The sequence below is a fragment of the Mobula birostris genome, chromosome 7 (genome assembly GCF_030028105.1).
Source record: "Mobula birostris isolate sMobBir1 chromosome 7, sMobBir1.hap1, whole genome shotgun sequence".
NCBI lineage: Eukaryota > Metazoa > Chordata > Chondrichthyes > Myliobatiformes > Myliobatidae > Mobula > Mobula birostris.
In genome coordinates this window covers 142,718,563-142,740,385 of record NC_092376.1, presented here as the reverse complement: position 1 = coordinate 142,740,385, position 21,823 = coordinate 142,718,563, and the positions used below count along the sequence as shown (strand labels likewise).

The window sequence follows — 21,823 nt, the reverse complement described above, 5'->3', positions numbered from 1 at the left end:
AATAGAGAAAATTCTACAGCGTGCACGAACTTTCTAGCACCACTGTGTATGTTTCATTTATTGAGCTGCCTGAAAGTGTACAGTACATTATGCAAACAAGAGGAATTCTGCAGATGCTGGAAATTCAAGCAACACACATCAAAGTTGCTGGGGAACATTATGCAACAAAGACAAAATAATCAGCAGATGCTGGGGTCAAAGCAACACTCACAACACGCTGGAGGAACTCAGCAGGTCGGGCAGCATCCGTGGAAAAGATCGGTTGACGTTTCAGGCCGGAACCCTTCATCAGGACTGTAGGGGGAAGGGGCAGAGGCCCTATAAAGAAGGTGGGGGGAGGGTGGGAAGGAGAAGGCTGGTAGGTTCCAGGTGAAAAACCAGTAAGGGGAAAGATAAAGGGGTGGGGGAAGGGAGGCAGGGAGGTGATAGGCAGGAAAGGTGAAGAAAGGAGAAAACACAATGGGTAGTACAAGGAGGCGGAACCATGAGGGAGGTGGTAGGCAGCTGGGGGAGGGGGCAGAGTGACATAGGGATAGGGGAAGGGAGGGGGAGGAAATTACCGCAAGTTGTGTTTTCCCCTATTCTTTCTTCACCTTTCCTGCCTATCACTTCCCTACCTCCCTTCCCCCACCCTTTTATCTTTCCCCTTACTGGTTCTTCGTACTAGGTAGCAGTGAACCCTGTCTCTCTTTCAATATCTGGACTACCTGCAACAGGCATCTCAAATTACTGGAAAAATACTACCGGTAGTTTCCAGAAAACCCTCCGTGATCATATTAAATGGCGGGGAAAGTGTGAATACTAAATAACATAACCTATCTAACGTGTTTCTCCTTAGCAACACAACTAAAGTGCTAACAAAAACTGAAATATTCCTGGGTACATCCTGAGCACAGAAAAATAGGACAAATCTATGCTGGACTATTACTGCTCATTAATCTAGTCTCCAGGGCTGCACAATGATGAAAGATGGGTCAACAGTGCCAAGAGCAGCTCCAGTTCCCCTGTACTCTGTTTAGTAATGCTCAGTTTGAACTCCACCTAGGCATTTCACCCTCCAACTTCACCACACTCTTAGCCCAAATTTGTAGCAGAGTTAACTCCTCAGGGGAAGAAAGTATACCTCATCTAACATAAATAAGCCCTGTTTAAATGAAGTAGGCATTTAGAGATAAAATTTCTTCTCCCCAAAATTCAGTAGCTTCAAGTGAGTTAGTTCAGCACAACTTTTTAAAGAGCATTTGCTACAATCCAAAAACGAATGCCAGCTCATTCAAAACTGCACAAATACAACACCTAAAAGATAAATATTGGCATTGTTCCTAATCAGCTGAAGGGGAAAGATGCAAGCCAAAATCACTTGCAGAAAAGAATATCAGGAATATAAATGTTCCACTGAGCATTGCTATAAAGTGAGCACCATGTTGCCCAGAAAATTAATGAATGCTATTTAATAATTGGTGTAATATTGCTGAATCAGTCCTTCAAAAATTATTTTTTTCAAAAAATAATTTACCTCCTAAACAAGCAGACTGGCGTCAACCCAATTAAAGAAGCATTAGTTTAGGAAGGGAGTGGAAATGTGCTGCTTAATCATTCAGCATGTTGAACATGATGACAACTTCAATAAATGGCTAGATTACTGAAATATTGCATCAATGAAAGCAGTAAAAGGTATCCAATGATCAATAAATGCCATACTGAACTGTTATAGAGTAATGCAGTGCCTAAGATTGGACATTAAGTAAGTGGAATTGTTGAAAATACAGTACAGCCAACTAATAGTGACTATCCTAAAATGTATTATAGGAGACAGAGGCCTTGTGAGTTCATACGTAGCATGGGAGACACAAACACCAGATAGATTTTAAGGTAGCACAAAAGACAAAGGCACTGTAAGTATAAAGATGTGCAGTAAATATCGGCAGAGTAGATTTGAAGTTAGATAGGGATACTAAGGACTTCTAGATTCAAAGGCAGTGTGAGAGACACAGGTCTCAAAGCTTTAAAGGGGACACAGGAGACGTGGGCCCTGGGCCTTTGGGTCACTGCATGTTGCAGCTCTTACTCCCACTTGCAGGATTAATAAACTTCCACCCCCTGAGCTACTAACCCACCGGCTGAGCATTAAGAGACGATTACCTGGGTGGAAAATGGAAGAGTTTCCAGTTCAAGGTGAGGTTGAAGTCCGGGCAAGCCTGCAAGATTTGTGCATCCACCAGGATTGGTGCAGTGTCACCCTGAAGTGTATACATGACAGCTGTCAGAGGGGTGGCAGGTGGGGGGAGTCTCATTCTGAGCAGTCGGTGTCTGGGGAGGGGGTGAAGGCCCAGGTTGAGTGTTGTGCAAGAGAATTTGGAACAGAGTTGATGAGGCAGAAGGGGGGGCAAAAACAATTAAAATTGATGTGTGCATGCGTGGGGTAGGGGTGGGGTTGCAGCGTAACAGGGGCAATAAGGGGTGTGTGTGTGCATGCATACCTGCAAAGGCATGCAAACCTTTTTCTTGAATTACTGCATTCTTTCCGGGAATGTACACTCACAGCATTGTTTGCAGATTTTAAATCATGAGTGGTGACAGAACAGTGAAAGTTCCAAGGCAGCATCGTGTGTAACTTGGTGGAAACATGCGAAGTTACTATGTACCTCCTGTTAGGCAGGACTTGGGGACTTCCTGCTTCTTTCTGGAACAAAAATTAAAACACCTCCCCTCCAGCTGGCACATGTTGTTTTTATCCTGAAAAACAACTTCTGGTTTCTCTCACTTTCAAATCAAAGGTATAGACATGAATATTTGCATGGACCCAAGCCATGTCCATGTTCTTAAGGCAATGTGAAACAGTCCTTGTTCCAAACCATCTCTGACATTTCATCCCAACTCTCTCTCCAAAACGCTGATGACTGTTTGGTGCTGCTCCTTCACATGCAGAACTCCTCAATTTTATCACTCGCCCTACCCCCAAACTTACTCAGATCATTTCTGACACCTCTCTGCATATCCTGGATCTCTCTGGCTCCATTTCAAGAGACAAACTAGCTACAAACATTTACTATAAACCCACCAAATTCCAGAACTACCTTGACATGACTTTTTCTCACCCATCTCTGCCGCATTTGTTCTCAATATGAGGGTTTCCACTACAGGGCATCTGAAATGTCCCTTCTCTGGATTGTAACTTCCCCTTTACTGTGGCTGATGGAGCCCTCACTTATATTTCCTTCATGTCATATATTTCTGCTCTTACCCCCTTCCCCTTTGTCCTCACCTTTCACATCAAGCACATCATAGAACATGCAACAGTACAGGGCCCTTCGGCCATGTTGTTGTGCCAACCTTTTAACCTACTCAAAAATTAATCTAACCCTTCTCTCCTACATATCCCTTCATTTTTCTATCATGCATGTGCCTATCTAACAGTCTCAAGTGTCCCTAATGTACCTGCCTTTACCACCATCTCTGGCAGCATGCTCCATGCAGCCACCATTCTGTGTAAAAAAAAAGTTACCTCTGATATTCCTACCCCAGCTTTCTTCAAACCATCCTACAGTTATGCCCTCTTGTATGAGCCAGTTCAGTCCTGGGAAAAAAAATACTTGCTGTGCACTCAACCTATGCCTCCTATTATCTTATACACCTCTACCAAATCACCTCTCATCCTCCTCTCCAATGAGAAAAGCAATGGCTTGCTCAACCTTTCCTCATACAACAATACTCTCTAATCCAGGAAGCACCCTGGTAAATTCCTTTGCACCCTCTCTAAAGCTTCCACTCTTCCTATAGGTGATCAGAACTGAATACAATACTCCAAGTGTGGTCTAACCACAACATTACCTCATGTCTCTTGAGCTCAATTCCCTGTCTGTTGAAACCAAACACACCATATGACCATTTAACCACTCTAACTTGTGCAGAAACTTCAAGGGATCTCTGGATGTGGACCCCAAGATCCCCGTGTTCCTCCACACTGCTAAGAATCCTACTATCGACCCTGTACACTACCTTCAAGTGCAACCTTCCAAAATGTGTCACTTGACACTTTTTTGGATTTCTCAACCTATGCTTTGCATCCTATCAATGTCCCGTTGCGGCCCTACTAAAACCTCCTACACTGCCCACATCACTCATTTTCATATCTCCTGCGAACATACACACCCTTCCATGTCCTCATCCAAGTCATTTATAAACATGATGAAGAGCAGGGGTCCAATATTCAACCCTGCAGAACACCACTGGGCATTGGTCTCCAGACAGAATACCATCCATGGCTGAAAGATTACAGCTGGGAGCTTAATGTCCAAGGATACACATTATCTTGAAAGGGAGATAAAGGGAGCAGCATTGCATTGTTGGTAAAAAATTAAATCAAATCATTAGAAAGAGGTGACATAGGGTTGGACGGTGTTGAATCATCGTGGATAGAGCTAAGGAAATGCTCTTAATGTTGTTTCCTCTACAGCACCTATAAAAGGTATTCACCCCCCCACCCCGAAAGTTTTCATGTTTTATTGTTTTACAACATTGAATCACAGTGGATTTAATTTGGCTTTTTTGACACTGATCAACAGAAAAGACTCTTTCGTGGCAAAGTGAAAACAAATTTCTACAAACTAGTCTAAATTTATTACAATTATTAAACACAAAATAATTGATTGCATGATTACTCACCCCCTGCAAGTCAATATTTTGGCAGCAATTACAGTCTTGAGTCTGTGTGGAGAGGTCTCTATATCAGCTTTGCACAGCTGGACACTGCAATTTTTCTCCATTCTTTACAAAACTGTTCAAGCTCTGTCAGATTGCATGAGGATCAGGAGTGAAGTCCAGTCACAAATTCTCAATTGGATTGAGGTCTGGGCTCTGACTTGGCCTCTCCAGGCCAATAACTCTGTTGTTTTTAAGCCATTCCTGTATAGTTTCAGCTTTATGCTTGGGGTCATTGTCTTACTGGAAAACAAATTTCCTAAGTCTAAACATAGCATTTAGACTGATGGCCATAAAACTCAATTTTGGTTTCATCAAACCATCGAAACTTCTCCCAGCTGACTTCATAGTCTCCCACATGCCTTCTAGCAAACTCTAACCGAGATTTCATGTGAGATTGTTTTCAATAGTGGCTTTCTCTCTGCTACTCTCCCATAAAGCTGCGCCTCGTAAAGTACCCAGGCAACAGTTGTTGTATGCATTGTCTCTCCCAACCTAGCCACTGAAGCTTGTAACTCCTCCAGAGGTCATAGGTCTCTAGGTGGCCTCCCACACTAGTCCCTTTTTGCACAGTCACTCCATTTTTGAGGATGACCTGCTCTAGGCAGATTTACAGCTGTACCATATTCTTTCCATTTCTTGATGATTGACTTAACTGTACTCCAAGGAATATTCAGAAACTTGGAAATTTTCTTGTATCCATCCTCTGACTTGTGCTTTTTAATAATCTTTTTTGTAGAGTTGCATGGAGTGTTCTTTTGTCTTTATGGTGTGGTTCTTGCCAGGATACTGACTCACCAGCAGCTGGATCCTTCCAGATAGAGCTACCTTGACTGCACACAGCTAATCTCCATTTAACTAATTTTGAGAGTTCTAAAACCAAATGGCTGCACCAGTGAAGTTTTGGCGTGTCATATTAAAAGGGGGGAGGGGTGAATACTTATGCAATTATTTTGTGTTTTATATTTGTAATTAACAATTACCTTGTAGAAATCTGTTTTTACTTTGACATGAAAGAATCTTTTGCTGTTGATCAATGTAAAAAAAAGCACAAATTAGATCCACTGTGATTTAATGGTGTAAACAATAAACCATGAAAATTTCTGGGGGGGGGGGGGGAGGTGAATACGTTTTATAGGTACTGCATGTCTGACATCTTCTTTGGCTGTCTGTCGATTTTCGATGTTGACTGAGGCCTGGGCAAATTTGTATGGAAGACCGGCAGTTGCCCATGTTGCAAGTCTCCCCTCTCCACGCCACCGATGTTGTCCAAGGCAAGGGCACTAGGACCCACACAGCTTGGCACCGGTGTCATCACAGATCAATGTGTGGTTAAGTGCCTTGCTCAAGGACACAACACGCTGCCTCAGCTGAGGTGTGAACTAGCGACCCTCAGATCACTAGACCAACGCCTTAACCACTTGGACACGTGCCACACAGACTAAAAACAACCATTTTGTACAGCACCTGTGCTCTGTCCGCAATGACCGCCTTGCGCTCTCAAATTCATGCCATTTCCACTCCCCTTCCCATTTCCAAATATACTTCTCTGTTGTTGGCCTTCAGTGCCATGTTGAGGCCAAGTGCCAATCAGAACACCTCATATCCTAGTGGTATGAATATTAAATTTACCAATTTCTGGTAACTCACATCCCTTTTCCATCTAATCCATCCAGTTTTTCTCACTCCTCTTTCCACCCTCCATTTCCCCCTTATCTAGCTTTATTCCCCTGCCACCTGACTCCATTTGCCCATCACCCACACACTTTACCTGCTGGGTCTCCTGTCCAAACCCCTCCACTCAAATTTGTTCCAGACGCCCATCAGGTTCCAACGACCACTTTCCACCTTCTAGCCTGTCACTACCTCACACTCACCCCCATTTTTCCTGCTTGCTTTTTATATTGTTCATCCACTACCCACCAGTTGCTCTCTCCCGATTCCATTCATCCTCCACCTGACCCCATATGTCCATCACTGTTTTACCTTGGCGCACCCTTCCTATCAACTCTTGATGATCATCTCCTCTCTACACTCCGAGTCCTGAAGTTAGGTTTCATTCATATCCACCTTCCCTTTACCACCATAGATGCTGCCTAATCCCATAGTTCCTTTAGCAATTTTGTCCCCAGATCTTGAATTATAAAGAGAGTAGATAGGCTAGGTCACTTTCTTTGGAACAAAAGATACCATGTAATAACACAGAAGTACAGACGGCCCTCCTTATCCACGAGTTCCGCATGCGCAAATTCAACCAACCGCAAATTGAGAAAACCCGGAAGTGCTCTTCCAGCACTTGTTGTTCGAGCATGTACAGACTTTTTTTTTCTTGGCATTACTCCCTAAACAATACAGTATAACAACTATTTACATAGCATTTACCTTGTATTAGGTATTATAAGTAATCTAGAGATGATTTAAAGTATACGGGAGAATGTGCGTAGGTGATTGTGGATTGGGATCGGAAAAAAAAACTAAAGTTCCCTTACTAAGTCGGAACAGGTACATCCGATATTATTTGTTTGTCTTAGTGTATAGCATATATTTTACCTTTTATGCATATAAAACTTAAGAAACGTATGTCTCAGCGCCGGGTCGGGAACAGAAGTTCCCGAGTCGAATCCAGTGTCAGACCGCTCCCGAGAGTGCTCTCCATCCCTGCCGGGTTGATGTGAGGATCAAAAACCCAAAACCCAATAATTAAACCACTGCGTTGCTTAGTAATAATTGTAGCTTTCATCGGGGCAGGCCCTTTCTCACTTTATTCTTTAAAATTGTTCCAATCGTTGACCGACTGTAGCCTAACGCTTTTCCAATGACTAATGGCATTTCACCTCTTTCCAATCGCTTTATTATTTCCATTTTATTTTCAATCGTGATCGTGATTATTTTCGTGAACAGAAATACCGCGGATTCAGAGCTCCGCTGCCGGGTCCTGATGTCCACCGCACTGAGACAGGTTAAATAAGGTCCGAGGTTCCGCTGGGTCCTAAGGTCCACCACATTGGACAGGTTGAATAAGGGACTTGAGCATCCACATTTTTTGGTATCCGTGAGGGGTCCCGGAACCAATCCCTCGCGGATAAGGAGGGCCGACTATATTTAAAGTTATGAGAAGCAAAGATCTGTTCATAAAGGTGTCCAAAGTTAGACAGCATAGGTTTAAGGTGAGAGGGAGGAAATTTAAAGGGTTATTGAGGGATTTTTTCACTCAAAAACTAATTGGTATCTGAAATAAGCAGCCAGAGGAGGAACAGTAACAACATTTAGCAAGAATTTTCATTGGTGCACAAATGAGCAGGAAATGGGGCACAGAGTGGTGTAGAATTAAGACAGGACTGATGATTGACATGAAGGGTCTGTTTCTCTACTGTATAATTCTAGGAGAGACAAGTATTCAACAATTCACATTTCAAGCTTCCCTTGCCACCTAAATACTGAAAAATCAGTCTTTTCCTCTTTTACTCACCCTTTTTTGCAGCATTTCATAGAATTCTACACCATACAGAACAACTTTTTAAAATAAAAAGGGGACAGGAGGAGGAGCCAATACAAGACCAAATACTAAAATCCTACCAATATTTCCTCGTCACTGAAAATGTGATTGGAATGACAAACTTTTAAGACTTACACTACCTTATAATCTTTATGGGAAAATTGCATTTCTTGAATTTATCTATCCAGAAATAACATGCATTGATATTGAAATAACTTAGTTCAGAAATGTAAATGAATATAACATGCAAATAATATTGAGATGTAAATGTAGATTCGCACTACATTTTTATGGTAATTTGATGAGTGTGGCTTATGAGGAAAAATATAAAAATACACGGTGTTTTTGAAGACCACAGTTTTATTTGCATTCACATGTGAATCCTCTGTAGTGAGGCTCTTAGGTAAAATTGCTTTTGGAAAAACCTTCAGATTTATCTTAAACCATTCTATATCCTGGAGCAGTTGACGTTAGCTGATCATAATAGTTCCTTTAAAAACAAAGTAATCTATAAAAATCTTTTCTTAAAAAAAACAAAAAGCAGAACTGTTGTCAGTACAAAAAAAAGCACCATCTAATGTCAAACTTGAAATCAAAATTAAAAATCCAGCATGAATGTCAATTGGCAACAATCTTTATATACAAGATCTCTTATTGCACAAACACCGTGTAACAGGCAGACGATGGAACATAGCCGGTTAGGTTGCAAGTACATTTTCAAGTAACTACTTTAAAAGCACTTGTAACATTAACAGCTTCAGGATACCAGTACTTAACAGCAGCCCCTTCTGTCAACATTATGCTTAACTCAATGGAAATGAAACAGAGCATTAACAGAAAAACACTTTGCAAATATCAGGCCTTGACGCTGCTCATCTGACAATTATAACAGAAAAAACATGGCAGTCCACAGAATTCACAACTCAATTTGTACATTGTATTATGTAGCAGGGGGCCTGAAATTGACAAAACATTGATACTGATTTTATTTAGCTCTGGTTTAGCGTCAAGCCCTGATGCACACTGAGATCAAACATATACATATACACCTATAGTGGCTACAAACAGTTAAAAGCTTTACACCTATCTTTCTCCAATCTTAATACAATCATTCTAAACAGTTTAAGGAAATCAAATTTTTGTGCAAACCACCTTCATGTGCAGTTTGTGCAATCTTGCATGAGGCTTAGGCACCCAATGATTATAAACAAACATGCTTAAAGATGCAATTCATCATAACATTGCCTCTAAGACACATTACTCCTCAAACAGACACAAAACTGTAAAGCCCCAAAATCATTCCAGGTGAGCAGTTGAGTTCTAGCAAATTTTAAATACTTCATAAATGCAAACACGGAACAAATGTGATACAAGTTTTTTAAACAAAGAATTTGGATATGGAAATGTGAAATAGAAGAACTCAGTATTTTACATGCAGTTTCTATAGAAAATTAATATATAACAAATGAGCAAGATACCAAAAGTCAGACCTAGCATACGTGACAAGGCAACATCAATATTTTCCATTAAATGTTAAATGCCACAGTATCTTAAATTTCTCCACAGATGTGGCACATTTAGGAAGTATTTCCAGCTTCCACTTAATTTGATTAATTTATTTTGGGAAGGGTTTGTATTATATGCTAATCAAACCACAGTTATGTTGCTGCGGCAAGACATCATTCATTTAAAACTAATCCACCTAATGACAATTGAATTTCAGTTGAAAGATGACTTATCTCCACTCAGCTTTAATTTGTCAATTAAACAGAACTACTAGTAATTGGAGGTAAAATTATTTTTCTATTAACTATACATAATCCAAAAATAAGTTACTAAAACAATTTCAAATGTTTTGATAAAACAAGGCACTATTTCATTAGTCTTAGAGAGAATTTTTAAAAATCTCATTTCAGTACTACCTTGCAACTAAAGCTAGATTGTAAAACATTAGTACTATTGTATCATCATAGTTAAACTTTCCCCATGAAACAAGAATTTTAAGATCAAAAGCGAAGGTTAACTACATCTTAAAAAGGAAATAAACACATTTATGTCAAAACCCAGGTGGGCCTGGCTTAAATTATCAGGAAATTTGCAGTGATATACTGTAAATAAGTGGGTGGGAGGGTGGAGATATGTCTCTACCAAAAGAGGCGTAAGGTGTTTCTTTCCTCTGCTAGCCTGCAGGTCACCCTTGGGCAAGGTGAGACACCTGGTTAGCTCCCCGATCAGGGTCATGTGAAGCCATGGGAGCAGGTGGTAGATGGTCGTATCTACCACCTGCTACATATCACAAGTCCTGATTATGTGATCACTGATGCCAAGAAGACAATCTCTGAGGAGTATTGACAATGGCTAGGGTCACCTATCTTGCAAGGACACTGACCAGAAGGCAGCAATGGCAAACCACTTCTGCAGAAAAATTTGCCAAGAACAATCATGGTCATGGAAAGACCATGATCACCCATGTCATACAATGTGGCACATGATGATGACTGTAAATAAAGGTGATGGAACTTTGTTACAACAAACATTCCTGGGCAATATTTCATTGTTAGTATTGAAAATTATCCTTAGACAATATAATGCAAAGCTTAAAAATTAAAGACTTGCAGGAAAAAAAAATCAAACAATTTCCATTATACAAGCCACAGTTCAAATTAATTGTGCCTTTACTATGAAGCAAGGTTTTAAACATTGAGTTTAACCATCCTAGTTCACTGCACAGAAAAATTATTTTGCAAACTGATGTGTGCAACAACTTATAAAATCTACTTTGGTTGGAGTTTATTTACTACATGAACCTACTGCTCCATCTTTAATTCAAAGCATTTTGTGTTTTGGGCTTATCAACGAAACGTCAAAGAAGGAGGCTGCCCACCTGATGACCCCGATGACGTACCTACCCTCCCTCGTTGTCACCACTCCAAGCCCACTACCAACATGGAGAGTGCCAACTTACCATAGGGATTGAAACAAAGTCCTAGTAAGCTCTACTAAGAGCTGCACTTTTTCCAAAGATGAATGTACTGCAGCTAATTTAGATCTTTAATCCGACTCCTCTGATGACAAGGCCATGTATAAGTCTCTCTTATTTACCTAAACTTCAAATTCTATTGCTCATAAATTCAGCATCAGCTGAAGTTTTACTGGTAAAGAGCAGGTAGGAGGGGAAACCCTAATCTGAAATGGTTCGAACTCTTCTCTCCCCCTTATGAATTCCAGGACAATTTAAGAGATTAAAAACCAAAAATAATATTGGTCAGCTAAATTTGTTTATTCCAACATCTACAAGGAAAATACACGATCAAAGGTTTCCATTTATTCCAGGAAATGCATGTCTGCCTACATATTCCTGACATCTTGCCATACTAAGGCAAGAGGAGATGTCAGGGTGGAGCATGAAGTGAAATATCTACATTCAAAGGAAGAATTGCTTACTTTTTTCAATTATAGCCCACTACTTAACACAATACCAAAAACAATAGAATTCAGCACCAGGGATGGCTACAGATTTGAGTCAATCCACTCCAAACGGGTAGGAATCTGAAACAGTATAATCCCTAGGCACAAAATATCCTAAAAAACTTGGCTTCAGGATATTCAAATAGACAAAACACAGTGCTAGAGGGCACTTGGCAATTCGACCTTGCTCTTTCCAAGTGCCAAACCAGTAATTTTCAAGCCATGGGTTCTTGGCCCCACAAAGCACAGAGAGAATGCCGAATTATTCAAATACTATCTGCACCATCTAGAACAAAACATCAGCTATTATTTATATTGAAATTAACAATTCTATTTAACATGTTATAAAATTTATGTCTAGATTTAGCTTAATTTCAACTTTTACCTTCAACTGACAAAACCAGTTTGTAATAATAGCCAAAAACCAAAAACATCTTCATGACAATCTTTCTTCAATAACTTGCTATTCCACTCTTTCAGTTCGCAGTTACCGTCTGGTAGAAGACCACAATTTTGTTCAAGTAACATACAAGGGCAGGCCTTACATTAAACAACAGATACTTGCATCAACAGAACTATTCAAATTTAAAAGAAATCTACGCTCCAACAAAAGAGATAGGGATGACTTCCTCTGTACATAATATATTCAGAAATCTGATAAATTTATAAAGTTTAATGTACAATTTTGCTACAGATCTTGGAAGAAATTTTGCCTATACATTCCATAATAATGCAATCATGATTTTTTTTTGGTTTGAATTATTTAATTTTCCCAGCAAGTTGAAATTCTTGCCACTAGTGCAGTTTTAAAAAGGCATACTGGTTAGTTGTTGCCGCATAAGTTTAAGGCAATGGATTTTATCTACAATTTATTCTGGACTAAATGGATTTACTTTAGTGGGATACGCAATAAGTATTCTAAACAAAAGTTTTTCATGATAACCTTTGGCTTATTCTCCAAGCAATGAAAACTTTACAAGGCACATTAAATGTTAACATTGGGTTTGTATTTCTATGAATTCGTTTTGAAAAATCCCAAACGAACTCATTTCAAAAACCCGCATTTCAACATTTTCAAATGGCTATAGCAATGTTCCTCCACAACAGGGAAATCATTATTATAACTCCATGCAATTTGTTAATACGTAGTAATTTAGAAGCTATTTTCTCTCTCTCCCCCCCCCCCCTTTAAACTATAGACATGAAGCTGAGTTCTGTTCTTCTTGGTCATCTTGGACAATCCATTTTGCCTAACAAATTACAATTATTCTAATCTAGCCAATGAAAAGTTAAAAGCTCAGACCAACATCATACAAAAACTTTTATCTTGCTTCCTACTACCAGAAATAATTGCCTACATGCCTAAATAATTAACATGATAGATCTGAAATGCACAACATTGCATCTTTAGATCTCATTAATATACCAGTAACATACTGAACATGTGAAGAAATGATTAGAAAATATGAAGGGCTGCTAGTTGTTTCCTTTACATACTTTTGGAATGTACTTAAATCTTAAACAAATGTGTGAGATCATGAGGACAAAGTGTTAGCATATTTTGCACAAGTTTATATTCTTCTTATTTTTCCCACATCTGCTCATCTGAATTTGGGGCTAATAGCAGTTTGCACAAATATACATTGCATTATAAATTTCCTTTTCAAATTTTACAAGACTTATTTGTAACCAAACCAGGCAATCATACAGTAAAGCACAGGCATTATGTTTGTGGTACATGCAACATATATGTATATATAATCATTGTAATGGGGTTTCATTAAATTAAAAGCAACTCGAGCCAAGAATAACAGTTGTAGTTACTTTCTGATAATGCTCATTTTTGAAGTCAGTAGGCTGATCACCTGCAACCATCAAGTGGTCCTGTTGAAGCATCCAGGCTGCTGTCGGTATCGGAAGCCAAGGTCTGCTCTGTTGACATGGATGATATGTCATTGATGGAGGAAGACTGAGAGGGACTGTTGTTGTTATTCACTGCTGCATCTGTTCTAAGAAAATAAAAAAAGTAATAAAACCTGAGAAAATAGCAAATTGTTTTGCAAATGCATGCCTCAGAATATTTTTTTTTAAGAAAACAGCAAGACTCACACAAACCTACCTATGCTAAAATGCCTGCAAGGGAGATAAATGAAGATCTCAAACTTCTTATTCCACACAAAGAAATACACATGTGCGCCGCTTAACATTCATTTGGACAACATCTGATCGCATATACGTCCGTAGTCCCGATTGGAGAACGTGACGTAGCAGACATAACCAATCTCGTGTATCGCGCATCTCTTGAGTGTAGTAGCGATATCTCTCTAATTTTCTTTCAAAAATATTACCGTAAAGTGCATCATGGCTTTCAAACGCAGCAAAACCACTCCTAGTGATAGCAGCAAGAGGGAAGAGGCAAAGGAAAAGTACTGATTTGGAAGTGAAACAAAAGATTATTAAACAATATGAAAGTGGAAAACCAGTGAATCCTATTGTTCAGGATTTAGGCATGTCACACTCAACAATCACGACGATCCTGAAAAACAAAGAAAAAATTCTCGAAGCTGTTAAAGGATCGGCTTCACTGAAAACTACAAGGCTCATGAAAATACGAGAGAGATCTATATCGGATATGGAGAAATTGCTAATGACATGGATTTAGTCAATACAGGTACACTACAGTACTCCATATAGGTTTGCTAAGTATATAATATGGTGTTCGCACAAAGTCCAAATCACATAACATCCGATTTCACAGAACGTATCGTGAACGTTAAGCGCGGCATACCTGTAATCAGAAACTAAGAGGATATAGGACAGCATAGACCTTATTTAGTAATTCACAAAAGAAAGAGTGATACTTTCTCCTTTCCTATAATTTACAGAAATTTATAGAAACAAAAAAATACAATGCTCAAAAAATAAACATCCTAATCTCTGAAGCACCTTCAGTAACCCGGACAGAGAAGTTCAACTGGGAGACTGTGATGCCCTCATCGCTCCGCAGAACCGACAGAGGCTTTCGACCTTCCAGAGCCTCTCTTCAAGGAGATTCAGCAAGTAGTCAAGAAAGCTAGAACTGGCTCAGCTCCTGGTCCGAGTGGCACCACCTACAAACGCTGCCCCAGCTTCTCCGTAAGCTGTGGAGAATCCTCAGGGTCGCCTGGAAGAGAGGCAAAGTGACCAAGCAATGGAAGTACGCAAACTGAGTGTGGATTCCAAAAGAAGAGGACTCCGAGAACATCAGCCAGTTTAGAATAATACCCTTGCTGAGGGTTGAAGGGAAGATCATCTTCAGCGTGGTGGCAAAGCACCTAAGAGAGTACTTCCTGAGGAACAATTACATCGACACCTCCGTCTAGAAGGGTGGCGTTCCAAGGGTACCAGGCTGCTTGGAGCACACTGCAGTCATCACACAGCTCCTGAGAGAGGCCAGAGAGAATAAAGGTGACTTAGTGGTTTTGTGCCTACGGATCACTCCCCCACAAGATTGTTGAAGACGCTCTGAAGAGGCACCATGTTCCTGAAGGATTCAGAGGCCTCCTTATGGACTACTACAACGAGTTCCACCTGACAGTCTCAACAGGGCCAATTACATCAGACCGGTGCTGGCTGGAGATTGGTATCATCACAGGCTGCACCACCTCAGTCAGCCCTGGCAATGAACATGCTGGTAAAATCTGCAGAGCCAGAATGTCAAGGCCCAAAATCAAGATCTGGGATTCGCCAACCACCAATACCAGCCTTCATGGATGATCTATCACTATGGAGTCAGTGCCTGGTGCTAGGTCGATTCTTAAGGGGCTGGAAAGGTTGATGAGGTGGGCAAGGATATCCTTTAAGTCTGCAAAATCAAGATCTGTAGTGCTGAAGAAGGGGAGAGTACAGAAGAAATTTTGTTTCTCTATTGAGGACATTCCAATTTCTACCATCACAGAGAACCCTGATAAAAGTCTTGGGAAGATGTTTGATGCAACACTCAGAGATAAAGCCGCAATAAGAAACACCTGTGGGGAGTTTGAACAATGGTTGCAAGAGGTTGACAGGACTGGCCTTCCAGGGTGGTTCCATCATCATCATCATCATAAGGTGCCGTGCCCAGTTTGAGCTTTGACTGCCATGGCCCACACACTCCTGTTTCGGGTCAAGTGGATCAATTCATTGGTATTCATTTCCAGTTCTCTGGCTGCTGTCTCCATCATCATTTGTTTTCATCTTCTTCTTGCTTTCTTCTCTTCAATCTTTAATTACCATGCATTCTAACTCCTCTTTCCTAATCACATGTTCAATGAAGACACGTTGTCTTTTCGTGATCTCATACATTATTTGTCTTTTTGTGTTTGCTCTGTTCATGACATCCTTGTTAGATATTCGTTTCAATGATATTCTTTGCATCCTCCTCAAAAACCACATCTCTGCTGCTTCAATTCGTTTCCTCATGTTACTAGATATTGTACAACATTCTGAGCCATATAACATAACTGGATAAACGTAACATTTCAGTACTCTGAGGCAGGTTGTCATACCTAGTTTAGTGTTGGTCGGTCTACTCTTTATTCTCATAAAGTTGTCTTTTGCCATCGCTATTCTTCTTTTGATGTCCATGTCACACCTGCCATCTGATGTCACGCAGCTTCCTAAGCAAAAGTTCTGTACTTGTTTTATGTCTTCTCCATTTATTCTCAGCTTGCAGATAGGATTCTCCTTCTTTTTGGATATCACCATACATTCTGTCTTTTTGCAATTGATAGATAGACCTATTTTTGCACTTTCTTCAACAACTACATCAGGGCAGTTTAAGGCATGGATTTACCAGCACGGTACACTACCAAGAATCCTCTGGCCACTGCTTCTCTGAGTTTCCAATTTCCACTATTATTGAATTAGACCATAAGACAAAGGAGCAGAAGTCAGCCATTCGGCCCATCGAGTCTGCTCCACCATTTTATCATGAGCTGATCCATTCTCCCATTTAGTCCCACTCCCCCGCCTTCTCACCATAACTTTTGATGCACTGGCTACTCAGATACCTATCAATCTCTGCCTTAAATACACCCAATGACTTTGCCTCCACTGCTGCCCATGGCAACAAATTCCATAGATTCACCACCCTCTGACTAAAAAAATTTCTTCGCATTTCTGTTCTGAATGGGCGCCCTTCAATCCTTAAGTCACGCCCTCTCGTACTAGACTCCCCCATCATGGAAAACAACTTTGCCACATCCACTCTGTCCATGCCTTTCAACATTCAAAATGATTCTACAAGGTCTCCCCTCATTCTTCTAAACTCCAAGGAATACAGTCCAAGAGTGAACAAATGTTTCTCATGTTAACCCTCTCATTCCCGGAATCATTCTAGTGAATCTTCTCTGTACCCTCTCCAATGTCAGCGCATCCTTTCTTAAATAAGGAGACCAAAACTACCCACAGTACTCCAAGTGAGGTCTCACCAGCGCCATATAGGGCCTCAACATCACATCCTTGCTCCTATAACTCTATTTCTCTAGAAATGAATGCCAACATTGCATTCGCATTCTTCACTACTGACTCAACCTGGAGGTTAACCTTAAGGGTATCCTGTACAAGGACTCCCAAGTTGCATCTCAGAACTTTGAATTCTTTCCCCATTTAAATAATAGTCTGCTCATTTATTACTTCTGCCAAAGTGCATAACCATACACTTTCCAACATTGTACTTCATTTGCCACTTCTTTGCCCATTCTTCCAGTCTATCCAAGTCTCTCTGCAGACTCTCCGTTTCCTCAGCACTACCGGCCCCTCCACCTACCTTCGTATCATCAGCAAACTTAGCCACAAAGCCTCTATTCCATAAGCCAAATCGTGAAGTGGCCCCAACACGGACCCCTGTGGAACACCACTGGTAACCGGCAGCCAACCAGAATAGGATTCCTTTATTCCCACTCTCTGTTTCCTGCCAATCAGCCAACGCTCTATCCACGTATGTAACTTGCTCGTAATTCCATGGGCTCTTATCTTGTTAAGTAGCCTCATGTGTGGCACCTTGTCAAAGGCCTTCTGAAAATCCAAATATACAACATCCACTGCATCTCCCTTATCTAGCCTACTGGTAATTTCCTCAAAAAATTGTAATAGGTTTGTCAGGCAGGATTTTCCTTTAAGGAATCCATGCTGAGTTCTGCCTATCTTGTCATATGTCTCCAGGTACTCTGTAACCTCATCCTTGACAATCAACTCCAACAACTTCCCAACCACCGATGTCACGCCAACAGGTCTATAATTTCCTTTTTGCTTCCTTGCCCCCTTCTTAAATAGCAGAGTGACAGTTGTAATCTTCCAGTCCTCCGGAACCATGCCAGAATCTATCGACTTTTGAAAGATCATCGCTAATGCCTCCGCAATCTCCACAGCTACTTCCTTCAGAACACGCAGGTGCATTCCATCTGGTCCGGGAGATTTATCTACCCTTAGACTATTCAGCTTCCTGAGTACTTCTGTCGTAATTGTGACTGCGCACACTTCTCTTCCCTGCCACCCTTGAGTGTCCGATATACTGCTGATGCCTTCCTCAGTGAAGACTGATGCAAAATATTCGTTCAGTTCCTCCGCCATCTCCTTATCTCCCATTACAATTTCTCCAGCATCATTTTCTATTGGTCCTATATCTACTCTCACCTGCCTTTTACTCCTTATATACTTGAAAAAGCTTTTAGTATCCTCTTTGATATTATTTGCTAGCTTCCTTTCATAGTTAATCTTTTCCCTCTTAATGACCTTCTTGGTTTCCTTTTGTAAGGTTTTAAAAACTTCCCAATCCTGTGTTTCCCCACTAATTTTTGCTTCCTTATATGCCCTCTCCTTTGCTTTAGCTTTGGCTTTGACTTCTCTTGTCAACCACGGTTGCATCCTTTTTCCATTCGAAAATTTCTTTTTTGGAATATACCTGTCTTGCACCTTCCTCACTTCTCGCATAAACTCCAGCCACTGCTGCTCTGCCGTCTTTCCCGCCAGTCTCCCTTTCCATTCAACTTTGGCCAGCTCCTCTCTCATGCCACTGTAATTTCCTTTACTCCACTGAAATACCGACACACCAGATTTCCGCTTCTCTTTTTCAAGTTTCACAGTGAACTCAATCATGTTATGATCACTGTCTCCTAAGGGTTCCTTCACCTCAATCTCTGTAATCACCTCCGGTTCATTACACAATACCCAATCCAGTACAGCCGATCCCCTAGTGGGCTCACAACAAGCTGTTCTAAAAAGCCATCTTGCAGACATTCTACAAATTCTCTCTCTTGAGATCCAGTGCCGACCTGATTTTCCCAATCCACTCGCATGTTAAAATCCCCCACAATTATCATAATACTGACCACTGCCCTTCTGACAAGCCTTTTCTATTTCCTGTTGTAATTTGTAGTCCACATCCCTGCAGCTGTTTGGAGGCCTATAAATAACTGCCATCAGGGTCCTTTTACCCCTGCTATTCCTTAGCTTAACCCATAAAGATTCTGCACCTTCCGATCCTATATCACCTCTAATGATTTAATATCATTTCTTACCAATAAAGCCACGCCTCCCCCTCTGCCTACCTTCCTATCCTTCTGATACACTGTGTGTCCTTGGACGTTCAGCTCCCAGAGACATGCATCCTTTAGCCACGTCTCAGTGATGGCCACAATATCATACCTGCCAATCTGTAGCCATATGACAAGATCATCCACATAATTCCTTATGCTGCGTGCACTTAAGTATAACACCTTAAGACCAGTATTTGGTACTTTTCGCTTTGATTTCACTGCAACTTTATTGCACTGCAACTCATCCCAATGGCTACAAATTTGCCCCATCACCTGCCTGTCTTTCCTGACATCTTTACTGCTCACTATCTTAGATTTATTTCTGTTTTCCCCTTCCTCTGCTCTGTCATTTCGGTTCCCATCCCCCTGCCAAATTAGTTTAAACCCTAACAGCTCTATTCTTTCCTGCCAGGATATTGGTCCCCTTCGGGTTCAGGTGTAACCTGTCCTTTTTGGAAAGGTCATACTTCCCCCAGAAGAGATCCCAATTATCCAAGAACCTGAAGCCCTGCCCCCTGCACCGGTCTCTCAGCCACGCATTCATCTGCCTGATCCTACTATTCTTGCCCTCGCTAGCACGTGGCACAGGTAGCAATTCCGAGATTACTGCCCTGGAGGTCCTGCTTAGAGAGATTCCTGCGAAGATGGCTGGGTTTACCAAGGAACATCAGCAGCATCGCTCTGTACAGGAATAACTGCAAACTGAGGCTCCCCCTGAAATCCATCGAGGAGGAGTTCAAGGTTTTGCGAGCAAGAGAGGTGCTACAGTTCCGGGAATCTTCAGATCCAAAGGTTGCCGGAGCAAGAGTGGCAGTGAGAGCTGGAAGAAAGTGGAGAGCAGAAGCTGCAGTGGAAGAAGCTGAGGTGCGACTGCGCCACAAAGTGCTGGTGGGGGCAGTCTCCAAGGGAACAGTTGGTCTTGGAAGCCTTGAAGTCCCCCATTTTGACAAAGTACAAGGGAAAGAGCGACGAGAACTGGTCCAGAATGAAGTAAGGGCAGCTGTGGAGGAGGAGAGGACCATCAGAGCAGTGGCAATGAAACAGCAAGGAGCCTGGACCAAATGGGAGCAGGTGATCGTGGAACGATCTCTGGAAGATGGATCTACACTGCATGAAGTTCCTTATCCAAGCTGTTTATGACGTCCTTCCTAGCCCATCCAACCTGCACCGCTGGGGCCTTGCAGAACGACCAGCTTGCCCCCTCTGTGCGAAGACCGGTACGCTAGAGCATGTTCTGAGCTGCTGCCCCAGAGCTCTTGCCAATGGCTGTTATCAGTGGCGGCATGACCAGGTCCTCTGGACAATTGCTCAGACAATCTGCAGCACCCTTAACATCTGCCAGAAAAAAAGTCCGGTCAAGAATACCATCTGCTTTGTCAAAGAGGGGGAAAATCCAGCAGAACACCAGAAAGCAACCGGATTGCTCTTCACTGTGCAGGACTGGAAGCTGAAAGCAGACCTGGGAAAACAGCTGCAGTTTCCTCGCCACATCACAGAGACTACATTGCAGCCTGACATTGTGTTGTGGTCCAACTCAGCAAAGCACGTTCTTATGCTTGAGCTTAACGTAACATGGGGAGAACGCATGGAGGAGGCCAACGAGTGGAAAAGAACCAAGTATGAAGATCTGAAGAACAACTGCCAAAGAAGAGGCTGGAGAGCAAAGTGTTGGCCCGTGGAGGTCCAGTGTCGCGGCTTTGCAGGCCAGTCACTCCGCAAAGCATACACTGCACTTGGAATCATGGGAGAGAAGAAAGAGAGCCATTTCTACCACCAAAGCGTCAAGATGGCTCTAGGTAAAGAGGGTAGATCTGTGAGTTGCTGCTAGGGCACAGGCCGGGGCCAAAAACCCGAAACACCTGACGACCCCAGGTAACATCACTGATGACGTGTCCTAGCTTAGCATCATGCAGATGTTTCTGTAAGAAGCTAGAGCAGTACATGAGTTCTAAATTATCTTGGCAAAAAGTTCAAAAGGTAGAATTAGTTCACATTGTGAAAAAGAAGTTTCTGGTAGGACTAGTCTACAAGCCTCCAAATAACAATTACAATCAGAACCCAGTTTTTTAAAAATATGGGACCTTTAAAAATAGTGCTGCAATAATCTTTATAAAATTGGATATATCAAACTAGCAAAGGCTTTGTGCAAATGAAAGGTATAAATTATTGTGACAACTACTGGTAGATTAGGAAACATTTAAGAAACTAAAGGATGACTTAAAAATAAATAAATCAGAAGTACAGTAACAGAAACCAATGATAGTGGCTTGGAATTCAATGGAACAACACCCTGCTGTTGACAATTTAGGATATACTAAGATGGCCATGCTTTCAGGAAAAAAAATACATTATATTTTTCTGCACTGGAGTAGGAGTTGTGTGGTGCAAGGGTGCAGCATAGTGGTTCACATAACACTAAAGCACCAGTGATCAGGGTTCAATTCTCGCTACTGTCTGTAAGGAGCTTCTATGTTTTCCTCTGACCACGCGAGTTTCCCCTCAGCTGCTCTAGTGTCTTCCAACATTCCAAAAGATATACAAGTTAGGGTTAGTAAGTGTGGGCATGCCATGTTGAACTTGCAGGCTCCCCCAGTACATCTCG

The 21,823-nt window shown here is 41.4% G+C and overlaps 1 protein-coding gene across 6 annotated transcripts in view; it reads right to left on the bottom strand.

Moving 5' to 3' along the window:
- Nucleotides 1–8,537: 8,537 nt before the first annotated feature.
- The window catches only part of LOC140200470 (mitogen-activated protein kinase 9), a 60,485-nt gene continuing 47,199 nt past the window's right edge, over nt 8,538–21,823 (bottom strand). For 5 of the 6 annotated variants that reach the window (XM_072263834.1, XM_072263829.1, XM_072263828.1 and 2 more), the window contains one exon: nt 8,538–13,669. In XM_072263834.1, the coding sequence (XP_072119935.1) occupies nt 13,527–13,669 (143 nt within the window). In that variant the 3' untranslated portion in view covers nt 8,538–13,526. Of the gene's footprint in view, nt 13,675–21,823 lie in introns of all 6 variants that reach the window. The other variant, XM_072263835.1, reaches the window with a different exon arrangement.